The sequence below is a fragment of the Micropterus salmoides genome, unplaced genomic scaffold, assembly GCF_014851395.1.
Source record: "Micropterus salmoides isolate LMB-PRFRI ecotype aquatic unplaced genomic scaffold, ASM1485139v1 Ms_hic_scaffold_3, whole genome shotgun sequence".
Classification (NCBI taxonomy): Eukaryota; Metazoa; Chordata; class Actinopteri; order Centrarchiformes; family Centrarchidae; genus Micropterus; species Micropterus salmoides.
Window position 1 is genome coordinate 36008678 of NW_024042261.1, and position 19627 is coordinate 36028304.

The 19627-nt window shown below is 39.0% G+C and overlaps 2 protein-coding genes across 3 annotated transcripts; one reads left to right on the forward strand and one right to left on the reverse strand.

The window, feature by feature from the left end:
* The first annotated feature begins 1071 nt into the window (after positions 1–1071).
* On the forward strand, positions 1072–10548 carry LOC119883140 (methylosome subunit pICln-like). Of its 2 annotated transcripts, XM_038693673.1 has the most exons (8): positions 1406–1524; positions 3135–3271; positions 5002–5157; positions 5550–5660; positions 7565–7570; positions 8319–8492; positions 9814–9880; positions 10024–10548. In XM_038693673.1, coding segments are annotated over exons 1-8 (771 nt in total). In that variant the 3' UTR covers positions 10025–10548. The 2 variants fall into 2 exon arrangements, with proteins under 2 accessions (XP_038549599.1, XP_038549601.1); XM_038693671.1 differs by lacking the exon at positions 10024–10548 and having other exon boundaries at positions 1072–1524; positions 9814–9884.
* A 1015-nt stretch (positions 10549–11563) lies between these two features.
* On the reverse strand, positions 11564–16458 carry aqp11 (aquaporin 11). The gene is given in 4 exon segments (XM_038693677.1): positions 11564–12607; positions 14642–14758; positions 15778–15836; positions 15838–16458. Coding segments are annotated over 4 exon segments (813 nt in total). The 5' UTR covers positions 16374–16458; the 3' UTR covers positions 11564–12506.
* Between the last annotated feature and the right edge of the window lie 3169 nt (positions 16459–19627).

Genomic DNA, 19627 nt, shown 5'->3' on the forward strand with positions numbered 1-19627 from the left:
AAGCAACATGTTTTTTTCCCCCAAAACAAAACTTAATAAGTACATTAAAATCATAAAACATACAGTGTAATTAAATAGTGATTGTAATCAAAATTACGAGGTAAAATCACAATTTCTAAAAGCATTTATGAGCCTTATTGAGTATACAGAATATATGCTAAATACCAAGTGTATTTACAATTAATATACTCAATCAACTGATACAAAACATCCATCCATCCATCCATCCATCGTCAACCGCTTATCCTGTGTACAGGGTCGCGGGGGATACAAAACATTTTATACTCCAAATATTTTATTAATTTTGGTTCTTATCCTGTCTAATTTTATTTTTACTTCTAGTGATTGTGTTCAATTTACAACATTTAAGGTACAAGGTAGTTTATTTAAACGAAAAGAAAGTTTGTTGTCCCTTCATGCTACACACAGAACTTAACAGATAATTAAATGTGTATTAAAATATGGTAAACTTTTAAATAAAATAAAATAATACAATAGGCTCTATCCACTTATTTATATGTAAAGGCTACAGTATATACATACACATACACACCCAGAACATTCAGTGGATTTTTATTTCATTTGCGTGTCGGAAGAATGTGAACAGTAATTAAATTAGTTACTTAAAATTAATAAAATATAATAAATTCATTACTTATTAAATTAATTATTAATTAGTCAAACTTATTTAACTCTTCTATTACAATAACTTGGAAAACGGAAACGTATTTCGATATATCGTTTGAAACACAAATGAAAACTATAATAACCCAGCCTAAATATTTATGTTATTGTAGACAATAAAAAGTATTCACGTTCACAATATTCCGGCATGTAGTTACGCAATTTAACCACTGGATGGCAGCAAACACTCACGGTGTGTCAAGTTAAGACACAGAAGCCAAGCCAAACTAAACATTTCCGGTAAAACTTTCCAAAATAAAATGCTCAAATTACACAAAACGTTGACGCGGACTGGCTACGTGAATACGGATGTTACGTACTCCGAACACACGTAACGACGCTTTGTTCGTTGTAGTCACGTCTGTTTTTTTCCCCCCCGGCCGTGTGGAAGCATCGAAACATCTTGCCGCGATATTTCATCTTTGAAAAGACAGCGTCAGTCAGCGTCCATCACTAGCTTCAACAACACTTTGCTAACTTGTGTATTTCCACACTTTAATATCACGCAACCCGAGTTAACTCTCTCTTTCGTTTATCCCGGAGAAGAAGCGCGATAGTTTGCAGCAGTTTATGCGCCTCCAGCTGTCGTGCGTTTATTTACGTAGAAGTTAAATTAGCAGTCTTGGTCGAGAAGCTTCTTGTTGTCACCGGAATCTGGTTTCTTCTCCCTCCCGCCGCCTCATCCAGCTGGGCCGGAGACGGTAACGGTCGCACACGGACGATGGTTTTACTGAAAAGCCTCCGTCCTCCCACCGATGGCGTGCGGCACGAGCAAGCCGAGACCACGGCCGTGATGGACGGCCAGAAGCTGGGCTGCGGCACGCTGTACGTGGCCGAAACGTAAGTGACTCACGTGGCGCTCTGTTTTTCTCTTTAAACCACCAGTTTCGGGGTTAGTGTTACCAGTTATGTGTTATCAGTGCTTTAAATAGCTTTTATGTTGAATTATACTGCAGCAAATAAAGAATAATTACAAATTCACACTTCACAACACCTCCAATCCTCGTGCTAAACACTTCCGGAGTAGGCTCTTTCAAAATAATTGATTTGGTGTTCGTGTAGAGGTAGTCAGGTAGAGCTGACACGATTTATCAATTATTATTGTAGTCAGTTGTAAGAAAATTCATCTGCAACACTTCATTCATTCATTACATTGTTTATTTGTTGTTTATCAGGAAAAAAAATGCGTTTGCTAGTTACAACTTCTCAAATCTGAGGATTTATGTGACAGTAAACTGAATGACTGAGGATTTCACTTTGGAAATTAATATTGGGAGTATTCAGAGTTTTTATAGCTAAAAGAAGTAGTTGATTAATCTAATCAGTTGGTAAGGAATAGTTAGTTGCAGCCACACGATTAAGGCCTGGCAGCTAGAGCTGCAACAAATTGTTTGATTAATTGTCAAGTATTAAATTAATTACCAGCTATTTTGTTAATCGATTAATCGTTTTTCTGTAATTAAATAAAAACAACTGCAAAATTCTATGATTCCAGCCTCTTAAATGTGAACATTTTCTGGTTTCTTTACTCCTCTGTCACAGTAAACTGAATAAATTTGGGTTTCGGACAAAACATTTGGAGACATTTTTCACTCATTTCTGGCTCAGAAATGAAAATGATCGAGAGATTAATCGATAATGAAAAAAATAGTTTGTTTGCAGCCCTACGATCAGAGACTTGTTGGAAGTATTGGCTCTCACTTGAGCACGTTCTGCTTAAAAACAATGACTGAACTGGTCTACTGTAATGCACTTTACATTGGTGTTAACCAAGCGTCTCTCTTACGCTTACAGTCAGTACAAAACTCGGCTTCTCGTCTGTGAACTGGAACTCGCGAGCATGAACACATTAGTGCTCCACCAGTCCTGGCCTCGCTCAACTGGCTCCCGGTCAATTTTATAATACATTTTAAGATATTATCTTTTGTTTTTAAATCACTTAATGGGTCAGCTCCTCGCTCTATCTCAGACCTCTTACAAGTTTTACACCCCCTCAAGGTCACTAAGGTCCACTGATCAACTCCGGCTGGTCGTTCCTTAAACCAGGTTAAAAACCAGGGGCAACTGCGCTTTTTCAGCAGCAGCCCCTAAACTATGGAATGAGCTACCTGCACAGGTAAAAATGGCCCCGACCCTCGAAACTTTTAAATCCTGTCTGAAAACTCACTTTTACTCTCTGGGTTTTTACCCAGCATGAGATCTGTTCTGTTTTTGCCCTCCGATTGTTTCTGAAACATTTGTTTGTGTGTTGTCTTTGTTTTTATGTGTTTTTATGTTTTATTCCTTGTGCAGAACTTTGTAAACCTTTTTGATTTTTAAATGTGCTATATAAATAAAATGGATTGAACTTATTCCATATTCCACATTCATGAAAACTTATTTCTGCATGCCTGAAAAAAGTACTGAAATAATGTGACACTAAAGTTTTGTGCGTGTTTTCTTTTCCTCAGGCGCCTGCTGTGGTTCGATGGCTCGGGGATGGGTTTCTCTCTGGAGTATCCCACCATCGGCCTCCACGCCATCTCCAGAGACGTCAGCGCTTACCCACAGGAACACCTGTACGTCATGGTCAACGGCAAACTCGAGGGTGAGAGTGACGAAGTGAATGTAATATTTGTTTTAAAGGGTCAATCGATCAGTTTTTACCGTAGATACAAAAATGCTTGATGTCTGTCAGCAAACAAAGGAAAGTTTGTTTGAAGCCAAAATCTGCCGCTTACTGTTAAATACATGTTCATTTTAGTCTTTGGTGTCAAGAAAATCTTGTAGAAAAATATTTACCTGTATATTTGACTTCTGATACCTTTTACATGTTCACAAGACACTTCTTGTGAGGTGAACGTGTTCACATGAGATATCAAAATTATAAAAAATATAATAATTTTTATTGATACTTGGGCTGAACGATTTGGGGGGAAAAATCTAATTAAGATTTTCCCGCCAGATATTGCGATTACAATTAGATTTGTGATTGTTTCTTTTTTGTTTGTTTTTTTTAAATTGAAGTTTTGCTAAAGTTTAATATTCAGTGCCAGTCTATTTATGACGGAAGCAGCACAGAGCAGATGAACCTGGCAGGAAGTCAGACACAGAACGGCATGGAGAATCCAGTCGATTTTCAAAATAAAACACCCTTTGAAGACTTCCAATCTTACATCAAAAATAAACACAGTTAAAACAGACAAAAAAGAAACAATTTAACTATGTAGCCTACTTAACCATAGTAGAAGCACAAAAACCATTGACAACTGAACAAATAAGCAAAATCTGAGCAAGTCAGCAAAATCTGACAGGCAAAACGCTCTTATTCTGAAATGATCCTTGTGAACGGGCTTGCACAGAGCTGTTATCCGTAGTTGAAGCTCACAATGTGTAGGCTAAACGCTCCTCTGCTGAGACACTTAAGTGTGAGTTGACGCCGGCTGGCAACAAACGTTTTCCTCCAGTTTCGTTTGTTGTTGTAAAATGTACACGCCCTGTGCCTGCTGTGATTGGCGCTTGTGATTGGCGAGCAGATCTGTCGCACAAGGATGACAACGGCATGAATCTGTAACTACATGACTGTTTAAAACGGGTCAGATGCGCTGGATAATTAACCTACATTTTAATCGGCGTCTTCACGATTAGCAAACCGGGTTCGTTCAAATCTCAATTTGAAAACGATTAATCATTCAGCCCTAATTGAGACTGCGTAACGATCCGATTCTTTACCGATACCACTATCGATACTTTACTAGTATTTGGTGACGATTATTAAGACCAGACCCGATTGGCATGAGGTAGTTCTGCACGGCGTGAGGAAAATATTCAATGTGCCATAACATTGTTATATTGAGATGACATAACACTTGCAATAAATAAACTATATTCAAGTGTGCATATTAGCTGCCTGGTTATTATTAAATTATTTATAGGAACAGCAAAGTCACTATATATAAAGTCTATCTGACATCACAATAGTGAGTGATGTTTAAAAAACTCAGAGGCTGCAGCCTGATGATAAACAGTCCCGGGCCCGTTTAATACTGCGTTTCGGTGCCATTATTAGAAACATTAGCTTTCTTATCCATCGTGTTTCTAGTTAAATCCGATTTGACGCTCGAGACATAACTTTACTTTACAGGACCCGCCAGTCGATAGCGGTATCAATAAGCTCGAACCTTACTGATTTTCGGGTTCTAGATCCCCATCCCTACTGAAAACCGTATATATATTCTGTATGTGACGCACTGGACGCTGTTACAAGAACATTTACACCTGTATGAGTTTCTAACTTTATGTGCATCACTCGTATGTTGTCGCCTTTCATTCCCACAGATGAGAATGAAGCAGAAATGGCAGAGAAAGCAGCCGATGGTGAAGACGATGACGACGACAGCAGCAGCAGCAGCAGCGGCGGCGGTGCTGGCGGTGATGATGATGACGAAGGAGTGATCACAGAGATTCGATTTGTGCCCAGCGACAAGGCGGCACGTAAGTGAGCACTCAGAGAGAGAGGAGTGTATGGGGGTGCATTTTTTACAAGTGTTGAGCGTAAAGACATTCATAATATCAGAGAAATATAGCTGCGGCTGGATTGGCCGCAGTTTCAGTAAGTCTGGTGATATTCTATATTTATTCTTACTGTCAAACAAATCTCATGAATGTATCTACTAGCACAGACTTCATTTATTCATTCAGAGCTGAGTCCACACGTGGGGGATTCAGCAGCATCGTAGTAAAAACAAAATAAAGTTAGGTTAAATATAACTTTTTAGGAAATTAGTTAGAAGCAAATGTATGTTAACACAGGAAATTTAACAGAGTTTGAGTTTTCATTGGTAATTAGATACTTGAAATGACCGTGTGTGTGTTTTTATATGCAGTGGAGTCCATGTTCTCTGCGATGTGCGAGTGCCAGGCGCTGCACCCCGACCCAGAGGACTCGGACTCGGACAACGACTTCGAGGGAGAAGAGTACGACGTGGAGGAGGCCGGTGAGGAAAAACTCATAAAGATACACACAGAAACATCCGTACAAGTACTTTAATCAGTAAAACAAGCATCCGTGCAGAGGAAAGGAAAATAAAACTACAAACCTCCCTGTTATTTCCTTGATATTTCTGCTGAAGCCATATGAACACAAGTGAATATGTTTACGCCGAATGTGCATCCGACTCGGTTTCAGCGTCTGTTCTTCAGCAGCCACATTAATAAAATAGCTTATAGTTGTTTGAAAACATTGTTTGTGTTTTTACAAGCATAAATACTCGTCGTTTGCAGCTCATTTAGATGGTAACGTCCTCGTTTTACTTCTAAAGGTGCTTTCAAACCAAAAGCAAAGCGAGCGTTCCGGGCGGTGAGTTTACATACAAAGTCAATGCAAAGACGCGCAGAGCCGCAATTTCCTGTCGGGCGGTAGCGGCGAAGCGAAGGCAACGCAAAGGAATTCGCATGACGCTGAGTCGCGATATAGCCTATCAGCGTTGAGATTGTCCCTACGTCACCGACTGCTTCAGAGCGTTGTGTGGAGAGGGCCGGGCAGAGCGGGCGATTGAAAATCTGCTGGCCGGCTGAGAGCTGCTAAACTTGGGGGAGAGGAGCAGGGAGCAGCGCTCCAGCTTTCGGACAAATAAACACCCGTAGTCGGTCTGGATTATGCTCTGACAACTACGCCGTTTGCTCGCGGGAGGAGCTCGGAGTAAACTCCTTTTATATAATTGGCTTTTTACTTTAGTTTATGAGATTACAACGTTGATTTATCTTCACTCGAGCTTCTCAGCAGCTAGCTTCCGTGCACATCCGGTTCCAGTGTTGTTAGCGTCGTTAGCTCTGTCGGACTACGACTTCATATTTGTATAAAAACCGGACAAAACTGGACATTACTGGGAGAAAAGAAAGCGAGGAGGTTGAACTACCTGGTGAGTTCAGAATATGTGTAATATAACTTTATTCCATCGTTGTACTTTACTGTGACCAAGTTAGCATAGACCTGATCAATCCGAACTCCATTCAGAAAACAAACATTTTAGAAGTTGTTGTCCTGCTGTCTTGCTGACGGACCTGACAAAGCATGAATTCACATGTTTAACAAATCTGCATCATATTATATTTATTTCGGCATCAGTTTGATCCGTTTATTGCTATTTAATCACAGCAAAATGTTTACTTTGGGTTCATACAGCTGTCGTAGTGGCGAGTTGTGTTTATTCGCGTTGTGTGTGAACACTCAGCATTTGTCCAGCAATAAACCCCCTGTGAGGAGAGCATTGGCTGGATTAAATTCGCGTTTGGTCTGAATGCCGCATAACCCTGTGTCATAACTCATTTTAAATCTCACTATAGGCAACACAAAGCACTGCTGCTGTCACTAACCTGTATTTGTTCATGATCAGATTTTATCCTCGTTCAGTTGTCTGACAACAGAAACAGAAAAATATGTAAATGAGAAGAAATGCATCATGAATTCGGCTGCATAAAAACACAGCAACTGTGATCGCAGAGCAGGAGGAGACTGAGCTGAGGTTTAACTGCCGCCTCATACAAACATGCAAAATAGTTTTGCTACATATGTGTGAAGCTAAAGCAGAGACTAATTAAATTCATCACTAAAAAAATATTTTAAGTCATTTAAAAATAAACACAGGCATCTACTATAAATTCATATATTACATATTGTTGCTGGTAAGAACTCCAGTTGTAATTAGTTTTACCATAATGGAAGGATTTTATCGACTCGTTTGGGTTCAGAAACTTCTCAAGACCCCATCAGAAGTCAGAACTGCAGTTTTGTGCTGACAGTATAATTTAACGTGAAAAGGAAATGTTGACTCTCATTTCTGTTCTCCGTCTGTCTCTGTTTGTCCGTCTCTCCCTGGCTGTCTGGACTCTTTGGTTGCAGAAGCAGGTAAGACTTCCAGCATTCACTCACAACTAAACTCTTCTTCTGTTGAACATCTGTTGGACAATAACACATTCACATTTAGTATAAATACACATAATATTTTGTTTACCTGATGGATCTCGGTGGTGAAGCGTCGCAGGTGGTTCATGATATCAGTTGCTGAGATGGGAGATTGAGAGTTTGTCCTTTTTTATGCCTTTTAAATACATTTTCTTTTTAATTCCTGTTCACAGAAAGTTCTTGTTACGTTCTTTTGCTTTAGGTCGCTGAGTTAATGTTGTGGTTAAGCTGCTTTGTCTGTTGCAAAGTCCCAAATGTCGTTGCTAATGATAATAGCAAAAGTTTGTACTTTTGTTTGGCTTGTTTTGCCTTTTGTTTTATTAATGCTGTGTGATTTTACGTTTGTTGTTGTTTATTGTATTGCTAATGGGGATCAGAATTAAGAATATTGCTGTATTTAACATTTATAAGTGGTATATAAACATTTAATCAGTGCGTTATGACACGCTTCAAGAGGGATCATGTAGTAATGCAAGTAGATATAATAAGTAATGTATTTGTCAATAACCATCTCCTGTAGGCATCTTTAACTGGGGGCTTCTGTATAAACAGATAATGACAATATATTAAAACAGTTTTACTACTATAAAATGTGCTCATAGCTGTGTACAACTATATTAAATGTTAATATACGTCTCATAATATCACATTGCTGCTGTTGTAGTCACCGTCTCTCTCCTCCTCCGCCCAGAGCACGGTCACGCTGACATCCCGAGCTTCTACACCTGCGATGAGGGTCTGTCGGCGCTCACGCAGGAGGGCCAGGCCACGCTGGAGAGGCTGGAGGGGATGTTGGCCCAGTCAGTCGCTCAGCAGTACCACATGGCCGGGGTCCGAACCGAAGAACCAAACGCACAATTTGAAGGTTTGAGTCAAACACACACAGCAGCCTGTTTTTTTTCTTTTCTTTAATAATTTATTTATAACTCTTTGTATATAAAATTAAATTATAGATCAGGAATTCCCACTCGACAGACTTTCCTTCCATGTATCTGAAATATTTATCCCCAGTTCTTTACTTCAAGTTTTTCTCATATCTACAGCTGAATATTGAATGTGTTCATGAAAAAGAAATGCCTGGAATTAGGTGACATTTATAAAATATCAAAGAGCAGATGTAGAACAGAAAGACTTTCAATATAATCTGAAAATAACAGAAAATGTTACTTAATAATTAGTTAATAAATGTTTCAGTAGTTGCATATAATTGTCCTTAAGCTGATTAAATGATGCACATTTTCCATCAAAAATGAATGACTATGGCAAATTGATGAAAACTCTGTAACAGTTGATAATCTGAGGACATTTCTAACTTGTTTTAGGACAATGAAACTATAACTTATCATTGCGTTTACTTAGTTTTGGGCTTTAGTTTACTGGCCAGTAAACACCGAAGGGTACGGCTCAACTTGCTTGGAACAGTTTTTTTTTTTCTTTTCTCAAAAGTAGTGGATAGTACCTGGTACTTTTTTGTTTTTACCTCGACTGAAGTTCCAGGCGAGCAGAGTTGATACTGAAAGAGAGAATTTTCACTGGAATCAACACTTATGCAACACAGGACATCCGGCACAAACCCTTCATTTTTTAAATAACCAACCTACCATCAATAGTGATCTAAAAAAAACAAACAAAAAAAACAGATTTTATGAAATGGCAGCCCGCAAAACCATTCCATGATTAATTGACTACGTCTAGATGTTGCTCTCTTTGGTTGCCGAAAGGGGTGGGCTATTCAAGGGGTGTGACCCATCCATGTGTCCCTGAGGCGTGCAACCTCTGACACATTGTAAGTCGCTTTGGATAAAAGCGTCTAATGTAGGGAAATTTTTATGTCCCCATATAAATGATAAAATTATAGGATCTGAAGTTTAAAAAGGGGGGAACGATCTTGGGTTTATTTAAAAAATGGAGAGAGGGAGCAATTTCCACACTTTCAATACTTTTAATTCTGTGACAAATTTAGCTTGAATGTAAGATTTTGATCCTTCTGGTTCATGTTGAATTGGGACTGGGAATAACCTCTTACTGTAAGTAACATAGTTACAGAGAGAGAGACAGGAATGTGGATAAATATACTATATCTGATGCTTATTTGGATAAATAATATAAACAATTTGACAAGATTTTGTTTATGGAATGCTGTGATTGATATTTGTTCTGAGTGTATTTTTTGTTGTTGTTAATAGATGGTATGGAGGTAGATGGAGCAGCAATGGAGGCCGGTCAGTTTGAGGATGCAGACGTTGAGCACTGGTAACAATGAAACTTCACGTTAAATAAAATATTTTATAAAAAGCAGCACAACACAATACTAATAAACTCAATCTGATTGTGACGGATTGTTCTCTGCTGTGTGCTGTCTGTCTCGTTCATGTGTTATCTGACTGTTTCTGTAGATTGATGTCATCTCAGCGGCCAATCTAAGCACCAGTGTTGCATCATGGGATTGGAGAAGAGGACAGCGACACTTCTTTTAAGGCTATCAGCTCTTTCTTGTACTCTCTTCCTGTGCCAGGCACTTCTGTTCTCGCTGTCAAACAAACCTTTTGCCCATGTACTTAAAAGTCCCTGCAGTCTTTTGTAGCTTCCTACATATTTGCTCTTATGTGTTGCTTTGGCGTTCTCATGTTGCATTGTGGTGTTGGTTTTCTGCTCATCCTCCTGTCTCCTCCATATAATATTAAACTTTATTTTTTATTATATGAACAAAGTGTGCTGTTCTGCACTTCTGTGATGCAACCAGCTACTGTAGACTATTGTGATGCATCCCCACATTGCCCTTATGCTATTCCTGGCCGTAAAAACAAAACATAGAGTTTCTGTTTTGTACCTAATGACCAATTTAATATCCGACTGTCTGTCAAGAAGAGTTAATTTCTTTGTATGAAATTGTCAATAAATTCATAGTTTTTGTATGAGTATTTTGCTTGATTTATTATCGTTCAACCGAGATTTAAAAGCTTCACTAAACAAACCTACAGAGAATTATTACTAACTCAGCTCCACTTTTTAGCCTCGTTTATGTCTTGGTTTTATTTGTCTTTCCAGCAGCAGGTTTTTTTTTTTAAATCAACCAACCTCTGGTAAACCCACTGCACTCTTCCTGCGCAGTCGGAGACTAACTGGTGAGAAAGTGAAGTTTGTGGAGCCCAAACCAGAGCTAAAAGTAGTGAATATTGGACTTAAATTCATGAGGTGAACACACAATGATAATGTTGATGTTGAACTGTTTGTTAGATGTGTAAATGGGCAACTTTTTTAATATGTTCACCATAACAAGCATACACGGTGATGATATATCCGCTTCCTGTTTTAAAATAAGTTACTGTAGCTTTAATATAAATCAAAAATATCTTTAGTAGACGGCAGCAGCAGATGAACCACTGGCAGAACAAGACAAATGCAAGTTTTGTATTTGAGCTTTCACACTGAGGGTTACAATATGTACTTCAGGGTTTGTGTGAGCAGATTGTCTATGGTTTTAAAACTGTGATTAGGTTAATAGAGGTACAATAATCATAATGCAGGTCTGACTGTATCTGTCAGCTGCACAATTAGTTATTTTGCCAGATGTGACTGACATAATGTTGATGGTTTAAGGAGCAAAATTATTGAAAACATTGTCTCAAACATCTTAAATATTTCAATATGGGGCAACTGTGCAAATTAATCTTTTAGTAAGTTTGATCTTTTTTTATTGATTAATTTGTCAATAAAATTAATTATGTTTTATAATTAAATGATAAATTGTTTTTTATGAAAACAATAAAAATAGTCCATCACAACTTCCCAAAGGCCAACACCCAAAAAATTTACTTAATCAAAATTGTTTTGTTGTCTTTCTGTTGATTGGCTAATCAAGTTTCAGTCCTACTGTGCACCATTTAGACATGAAAATAAACTTAAATATGTCAATTTAATAATGGGATCCGACAAAACAGCAATTACACATTTTTATTTGCCTTTCCAGTTTTTACAGAGAATTCTAAGGCACCGGTTTAATCTGTGCTAACATTGACAAAGACCTTTGTACAGTACATGCCTACGCTGTGCCTGACTCTTGTCACATTAAGTATAACATTTATAATATATATAATCTGTCTGTGAAGCACTTTGTTAAGAAAATGCTACACAAATAAAGTTTATTGTCATTAGTATCACAGAACATCAAATCCTGAACTTTTCATTATAAATATTTCAGTTGATTCATTGATTAATAATAAATAAATTGTGCTATTACACAAAAACAATACTTGGCTCAATGTATATTATTGCAACTACAATCTTGTTTCATTACCAGATATCAGGCTGTGTGGATCCTGTCTGATCCTGAAAATCAAATTTGATTCCATATCTGCCTAAAACTCATGCAAGTACAAGGCAAACTTTCTTTTGTTAGTTATAAATGTTAATATTCCAGTGACATTTTCTGAACAGTTATAGAGGTGATCCAAAAAAAATCGTTTGAAGCGTTTACAGGTTTTGAATCGGAATCGGAGTGTAAATGTAAAAAAACTCATGCATAGACATTATTTTTTGTGTTTGACCAACCACCTCGTTAAGGAAAAAGCCAGTCAATTTGCATGCCCTGTCCCAGTTCTGTCTTAGACAAAAACATAACAAATTAGTGTCTTTACTTTTCTGTTTAGCTTCTAAGATGTGCTCTTCAGGTGAAATCATCCAAAAGACTTATTGTCTGGATTATCACAGTCCATTGTGGAGGGGGAAAAAAGTTCAGGTTGAGGTCTTTATAAAAGAGCATGTCAGTGTTGTTCTTCTTTTTCTATCTGCTGACGACTGAAATCAGCAGCAGCTTAACAGTCTGTCAGAAACAAAATCTCCACGTGTGCTCTGGGTTTGCACGGCCGCCCGGCAATGCTCACGTCGTCTTCTTGGTCTCCAGCGGGAGAGAAAGAGACGGGGATTTCCTCAACAGCGAAGGGACGAGTTTGTCAAACAGCAGCACTGAGCTCATCATACCTGGAACAGCAAGACGGTAGAAGAAGAGACGAAGAAGAGGACCAAGAAAAAATGTTTATGTTAATATTTAGAGAATATTTGATTTGCTTTAACGAACCAACTTAATTTGATAGAACTTCAATCTACAGTTTACATCTCTTGATATTTCACAGTATGATACTAATGTGAAAGAATGTGGAAAGGGGGTGTTATCTACTTCTTTATCATTGTGTCCTTTGTCTTGTACAAATGATTCATTATCTGTGTATGTATGTATATAAATCAGTATGTTTAAAAGGTGAATTATGTTCCTCAGAAATTAAGTGGAGTTGAAGTATTGTAATAATAACAATAATACATTTTATTTCTATAGTGCCATTCAAGATACTCATTGTGGCAGTGAAGCAGGTCTGTAAGGTAGGAAGGGGCTTGGCAATAGACGGCTTTGTGCATGAGGAGGAAAATTTTATAATGGATGTGAACAGGTGGAGAGTAAAAAAGCAGAAAAGTAAATTGCTTCAAAATTGTACTTCAGCAACTCTCCACCAACAACAGGGATCTGTATTCACGCTACTTTTATAATGATAAGACAACTGATGTCGTTTCTGAAATATAGGGAGATACTTAATGAGCTGTTGTCAGAGAGAAAGCATGTTAGTCTTTGTGCATGAAACAAATCAGTCATGAGAATTTAACATTTAAGCAGCTTATCAGATTTGTGTCAACACTTTCAACACGGCGGCCAGAAGGCGGCCAGAAAGAGACAGTGACACACACTTAAACACAGAACTGCTTGTTCCCAGACTGACTTCTTATCTTATTAGATGCTAAAAACTAGACCAGTGCTGTCATGTCGGTTGTCTTCTTTTGAGTTATTGCTCTGTCTGTAAAGGTTCTCAGTCATCCAGGTCATAGTTCTCCAAGGAAGATCCTTGAAGATGTTTCATTTCTCATCCGAGAGACTTCTCACAGTTCTGGTTCTGGAGGGTGTTCATCCAAAACTGCTTAGCAAGATCATCCAGGTCCAGAACTGAGGGAGTCTCTCGGATGCGAAACACGAAACATCTTCGAGTATCTTTAACCAAATCTAGTTGCCTTGATGTTAACCTTCTTAGGAGACCTCTATTATGTTTGGTGGCTTTCATCAATACATGGACCTTTTTTAAGTGTTTAACAAACTTTCCACTCAGCAGCAATAATGTTACGTGCTAATAATAATGATCCAATAATACAACATGGACAGTGGCCATTTTGCATAATGACTATTTTTACTATTGATAATTAAAGTAAATTTTGTTGCTAATCCTTCTGTACTTCTGTAACCTCAGTGAACGTTTGAAAGCAGGACTCTTCCTTCAAATGGTTCCTTTTACCTAAATAAATTAACTGAAAGCTTTATCCGCCGCTGTGTACTTGTGTCATATCTGCTGTGTTTTTATTGTGTGTTTTGTTAATGTTGTTAGGATGAAAACGTGCTTTAACATGTCCTTTGGACTAGATTGATGCGTCTCTAAATTTCAGAACGTGATAAAAAGATGTCAGTTCATTTCCTCTCAATTGACTAATCGATTGATTGACTTTCACCATTCATCAAATGAATATATGCTGTGCACAGTGTTGGTGAGCATGTCACAGGGTTTCTGCAGCCTTCACTGATTAAAAATATGTCCTTTTAAAGACATTTCTATATAATTTAACACCTGTTTCACGGTCATATCGGCCAAAGTATGAAAGATGAATTTAATAACATCTATATACCATTTTTGTCAGGACTTCTCAGCAGGATACAATAATGACTAAAAAATTAATAAATAATTTTTTCAACAAGATGAAGAGATGGATTAACCAATTAAAAATATAAATACAATTAATTTATGGTTTACACATAAATTTCACATAACGTCAGACGTATGAAACAACTAAGCTGAGTTTTCCAGCCCCATTTTACTAAAATCAGATATCTTTGAAGGCCTTTTATTATTTTAGGACACTGAAATCAATGCTTTTTAAAGACAAGCACTGCATCTGATATCAGCATGCATCAGTGGGTCTTACCCAGCAGCGGGCCCAGCCAGTAGACCAGGCAGTACTCCAGGAAGGAGTTTCCACTGCAGGGGAACTGTGTGGAGAAGGCCAAGGCCGGGTTAAACACAGCTCCTGTCATGCTGCCACCTGGACACACACACACACACACACACACACACACGCACACGCACACGCACACACACACACACACACACACACACACACTTGTATTAATGAACTTTTAAAGACCCAAACTGTTCATTTGTGTACAACTCCTAAACAAACAAGTTTTCAGTTTTTCTCAGTAGAAAGATATATTGTATTATATATTCATTATATATAGCAAAGAAAAGATGGCATACAGAGAAAATAGTTTTAATCAGTTGCCTTATAAATTCTCAGTGTGTCCCCATCAACACTCAGTATATCTTCCTTCCTATATTTCCTCAACCTTTCCAAAGTAATGTCAGATTTTTGACAGCAGTTATGATCAGTCAGATAGATAAACTTGAAGTCATTCAAAGGTTAGTGTTATGGTGTTAGAAGTGGAAAAAAAAATATGTGGCTGTACAGCTCAGGAAATCATTTCATCGCTGTAATCGGTTTCGTATTTGTTCGTGAGAAAGTTCTTAGAAGAAACATGAGATGTTTGTACAAACACTGTAGTGCTTTATACAAAGCAAATGATGCATCGGGCTCTCCTCTATGAGACACAGGAAGATTTACAAACTAGTCTGTGATGTGATCTGTTGGTTCTCTTCAACCTCACTAACTGGGAGTATGGCTGTTTTTAGTTTACATGTATTAGTTTGTTATTGTGAGTGGGGAACATTCAGCTTCATGACATTCTTTTGGGCATCATCACAACTTTTAATTTGAATAGTTAGCAGTTATATTAGCAGTTATATTATCAACACCTACACACCACAAACAGAAAACATTGTGGATCATGTGCACAAGAGAAGGCCCACATAGCCCAACAAATCTCAAGTGTGTTGTTAATTTTGAGTATTTTGTTAACAGACCTGAAGCTGAATTAGAGACCAGCTAAAAGTGCCAGTGAGCAAGACACTGAACCTCAGACTCACAGAGGCTGACCTCTGACCTCACATCATCAGTCTAATAAACACTGCAGTTGGACTAATCGATTAGAGTCATTGTCATACCTGCATAAACCACCGTTGCGATGACCGCAGCTACGGCGTGCACGCGGTATTTCTCCTCCCGATCTCGTGTGCGTAATAGCAGTCTGAACCGCAAAAGCGCATGCAAGCTCCACGGCGGCAGCATTTGGCAGCGGTGCGTGAATGGGGCTCACGCACTGGTAGCCCAGTAGCTTGTGGCGCACGTGCAGTCCCGACAACCCGATACCCCAGATCACCGGCACTGCGACTCGCGCAGCGGCGGCCGCAGCGAACTGACATGCGATCCGCCGCAGGGCGCATCCGCCCGAGAACCTCGCGCGGTACGCGTGCTCGAGCGTACCGGAGGGGTTCCCGATGGCCCCGCTGAAGGTGAGCCCGTGGATCACGGACGCCAGGTACGTCAAGGTGAGCGCGAGTCGAGGCTCGATCCCGCCCACCTCGGACAGCAGCTTTAGCTCGTGCGTGCAGCAGCACAGCTGGAAGGTGGACACAAGCTCTACCGCGTACACAGAGAGCCCGGTGTCCGCGAGGGCCCTGGTCAGCACCTTGCGGGTCGCATCGCTCAGTGCGACTATTCCCGCGAGCACCGCCAGAGACACCGCCACGTCTGCAGTCATGTTCGCGGCCGGTCCGCGCTCTCTGTCGGGGATTGGATGTTCCCTCAGCTGCTGGGAGACTCCGCTGTGAGCTCCGAGCCGCTGATGCCCCTCTCCGGCCTGAGATCTTCTCTACCGCTGAATCTCGCTTCCTCTGGCGGTCGGGAGCCTCAGCTGTGCGGGCTGCTGCTACTCTATCCCGAAGGATGCGGCGTTCAACCAGGAGCAAATGAGCTTCAGTCCCAGTAGCTCACATGTGCGGAAGTATGAGCTCCGCAGTTTTTCCCAGTTTTCCCACCTCCTCCCTCTCCTGCTGAAATTGCGTCTCCTCTGCTACCTCTCTTCGTCATCTGACTACTTTAGTTTTAATTTTGAGCTTCCAGTGGGCATTTTCATTAGGCCTATAATAGAAATGTTAAATCATATTTGTGACATTGTAATTATTGCCTATTGTCCTCCTCATTTCTCCCCAGTTGTGGGCCGATGCATGTGTGCAGCCCATGAGGCAGTGTTGTGTCGATTGAGATAATTCTGAGTATTACACAACTGATAGGCTTACTTTACAAGAAATTCAATTAAAACATTTAAGACACACAGTTAAGCTAAAACAGTAAAGTGCCTCTGTACGAATCAGAAAAACTCAAATGTATTTGTTCCAGATAAATACTTGTTTAAAAATCATTATAAAAAGTATATATACAAAGGTTGCCCCTTGACTGATATAGACTGTAGATTGTTTAATAACAATTATTGTATTATTATTATTATACATAATTATACAACACTGCTAGATACAACAACATAAATGCATAAACTCAATCTAAATTCCTTCACAAACAAACATTAAATCACATAATCATTAGATTTAAAAAAAAAAAAAATTGGTATCCAACGAGATTAAAAATAAGTAAAATGATTTAAAAAGACACCTTAACTGAAAGCAATGTTAAAAGGTTATTTACTGAAATAAAATAATTTAATATACAAAACCAGCTAATACAGAAATAACGGGACATCTCTATGATTTCATACCTTCAATAACTGTTGTCTTATAATTTCTACTATAATTACAATCATTAATTATTTCACCTCTTGGATTTGAGATTATTATTTCCCTTAGAATCAAAAATGATAAAATCACATACACTGAGTTCATGCAGTTTGTTTGTTTTGATGTGAGATGCTCATTAAAGATATTTAATATTTCTCTCTCTCCGTCTCTGTATTTCAAGTTCCTTCAAGTTCAAATGTTTATTAATGGCTAAAAACTATTGTTTCTAATTCAAATATATAACACGCTGTATTAAAGATAATGAGGAATGAGTACTTCATTAAATAAAGGTGATGAGTAAGTATGAATATATGCATATTAACCCTTTGTCTCAGCTGGACATGACATAGAGCTTATGAGGGGAGTGGTGTCGGTCTTTGCACGACACTCACAAGGAGACCTCAGAGCAGAATGGCTGCAGTCACAGAGCTCTCCTTCCTGCTGTTTGCTCTCATCAACAACATTGATGCAGAAGAACTCATCATCATCCAAGAGGAAAGGGGCTCTTACATCTTCAACCCCAACAAGGAGGCCGACTTCTGCCTGATCTCCAGATTTTGTTGGTGAGGAGAAGCTTGTCCTGTGGAATACCTCTGACCTCAGGTCTGTGAACTCCACAGTAGCCGAAGACCTGAAACAACGACTTTCAGTGGTCAGCAGGGAGAATATTTCTTCTTACATGATTCACAGCCTGACCCATTCAGACTCTGGCCAGTACCAGGAGGAGTGTTGGACTGAGGGCAAAGGGACATATGAGAAAAACCTCAGTATTATTATTTGTAGTACAATAGATGAGATAATATTTTATTCCAGTGGGCTTTGAGGGAACAGCGGACCTGCCATGTGTGGGAGCGGCTGACAATCTGGATATCCAGTGGCTCAAGCGTGACTTTAGATATAAGGAAGACATATGGACAAGAGTTTTGGGGGACAGGACGAAATCAGTGATGGACAATGTTACAGTGATGAAAAACAAAGCAGCTCTTCATCAATCTAACCTCAACCTACAAATCTTTACATTATACACCTGTCTGGTGATGAACCAACAGCAGTGTGTTAGCAGTCACCCTCTACAGTTTTCTCTAAAACCAGAGATAATCTACCGCTCAGTGGAAGAGACAGCTGTGTTGCAGTGTGCTGTCACTGATTATAATGATGACCAGCCCCCACGCTGGACAAAGTTTGATTCGTCCACCTCCTTCAACACTGAGGTGGACCAAAACTACTCACTGGTGTTTTCATCTCTAATGCTAAATCACTCAGGTTTGTACTCCTGTAAAGGCTATATCAGTGTGCAAACATATTTTCTGTTGGTGTGCCCCAAATTAGTCCAGCCTGCTGTAGAGTTCTTCTCAGAGGGAGATGAAGTCACTCTCAGGTGCAGAGATTGGAGACAGGGTATGGGACATACTTGGTTCATGAACTCAAACCGAACAGAAGGCAGAAACTTTAGTGTATTAGATGTTATGTCTCATCTGAGCAGAGTAAGTATAATTAACCCTGCTTCCACCTTGGTCATCTCTAATGTCTCAGTGGAAGACACAGGAGAGTATTGGTGTGCAGTTATAGGCCCAGATGATCTGTGTGAGTCAACAAATAAGATTCTTCTGAAGCACAGAGAGACCTTTGGGATTTACTTCTACATAGTGAGGTGGTCACTGCTCAGTGGTCTGCTGGTGATCCTCTGTGCTGTTGTAGTCGCTGTGACCCAGAAGACCAGGAGAGGAGGGGAGCGTCCAGCTGAGACAGAGGGTTAATATGCATATGTTCATACTTACTCATCACCTTTATTTAATGAAGTACTCATTCCTCATTGTCTTTAATACAGCGTGTTATATATTTGAATTAGAAACAATAGTTTTTAGCCATTAATAAAACATTTGAACTGGAAGGAACTTGAAATACAGAGACGGAGAGAGAGAAAGATTAAATATCTTTAATGACCATCTCACATCAAAACAAACAAATTGCATGAATGTGATGTATGTGATTTTATCATTTTTGATTCTAAGTGAAATAATAATCTCAAATCCAAGAGATGACATAAAAGATGGGAAATAAATAAAGAGAGTTGTAATAAATAAATTTTTTGATGTCATATTGATAACATGGACATAAATAATGTTTGTAATAATAATAGCAAATAATCCTACTAAGACAACAGTTTTTGAATGTATGAAATTATAGAATTGTCTCCTTAGTTTCTGCAGTAGTTTGTTTTGTA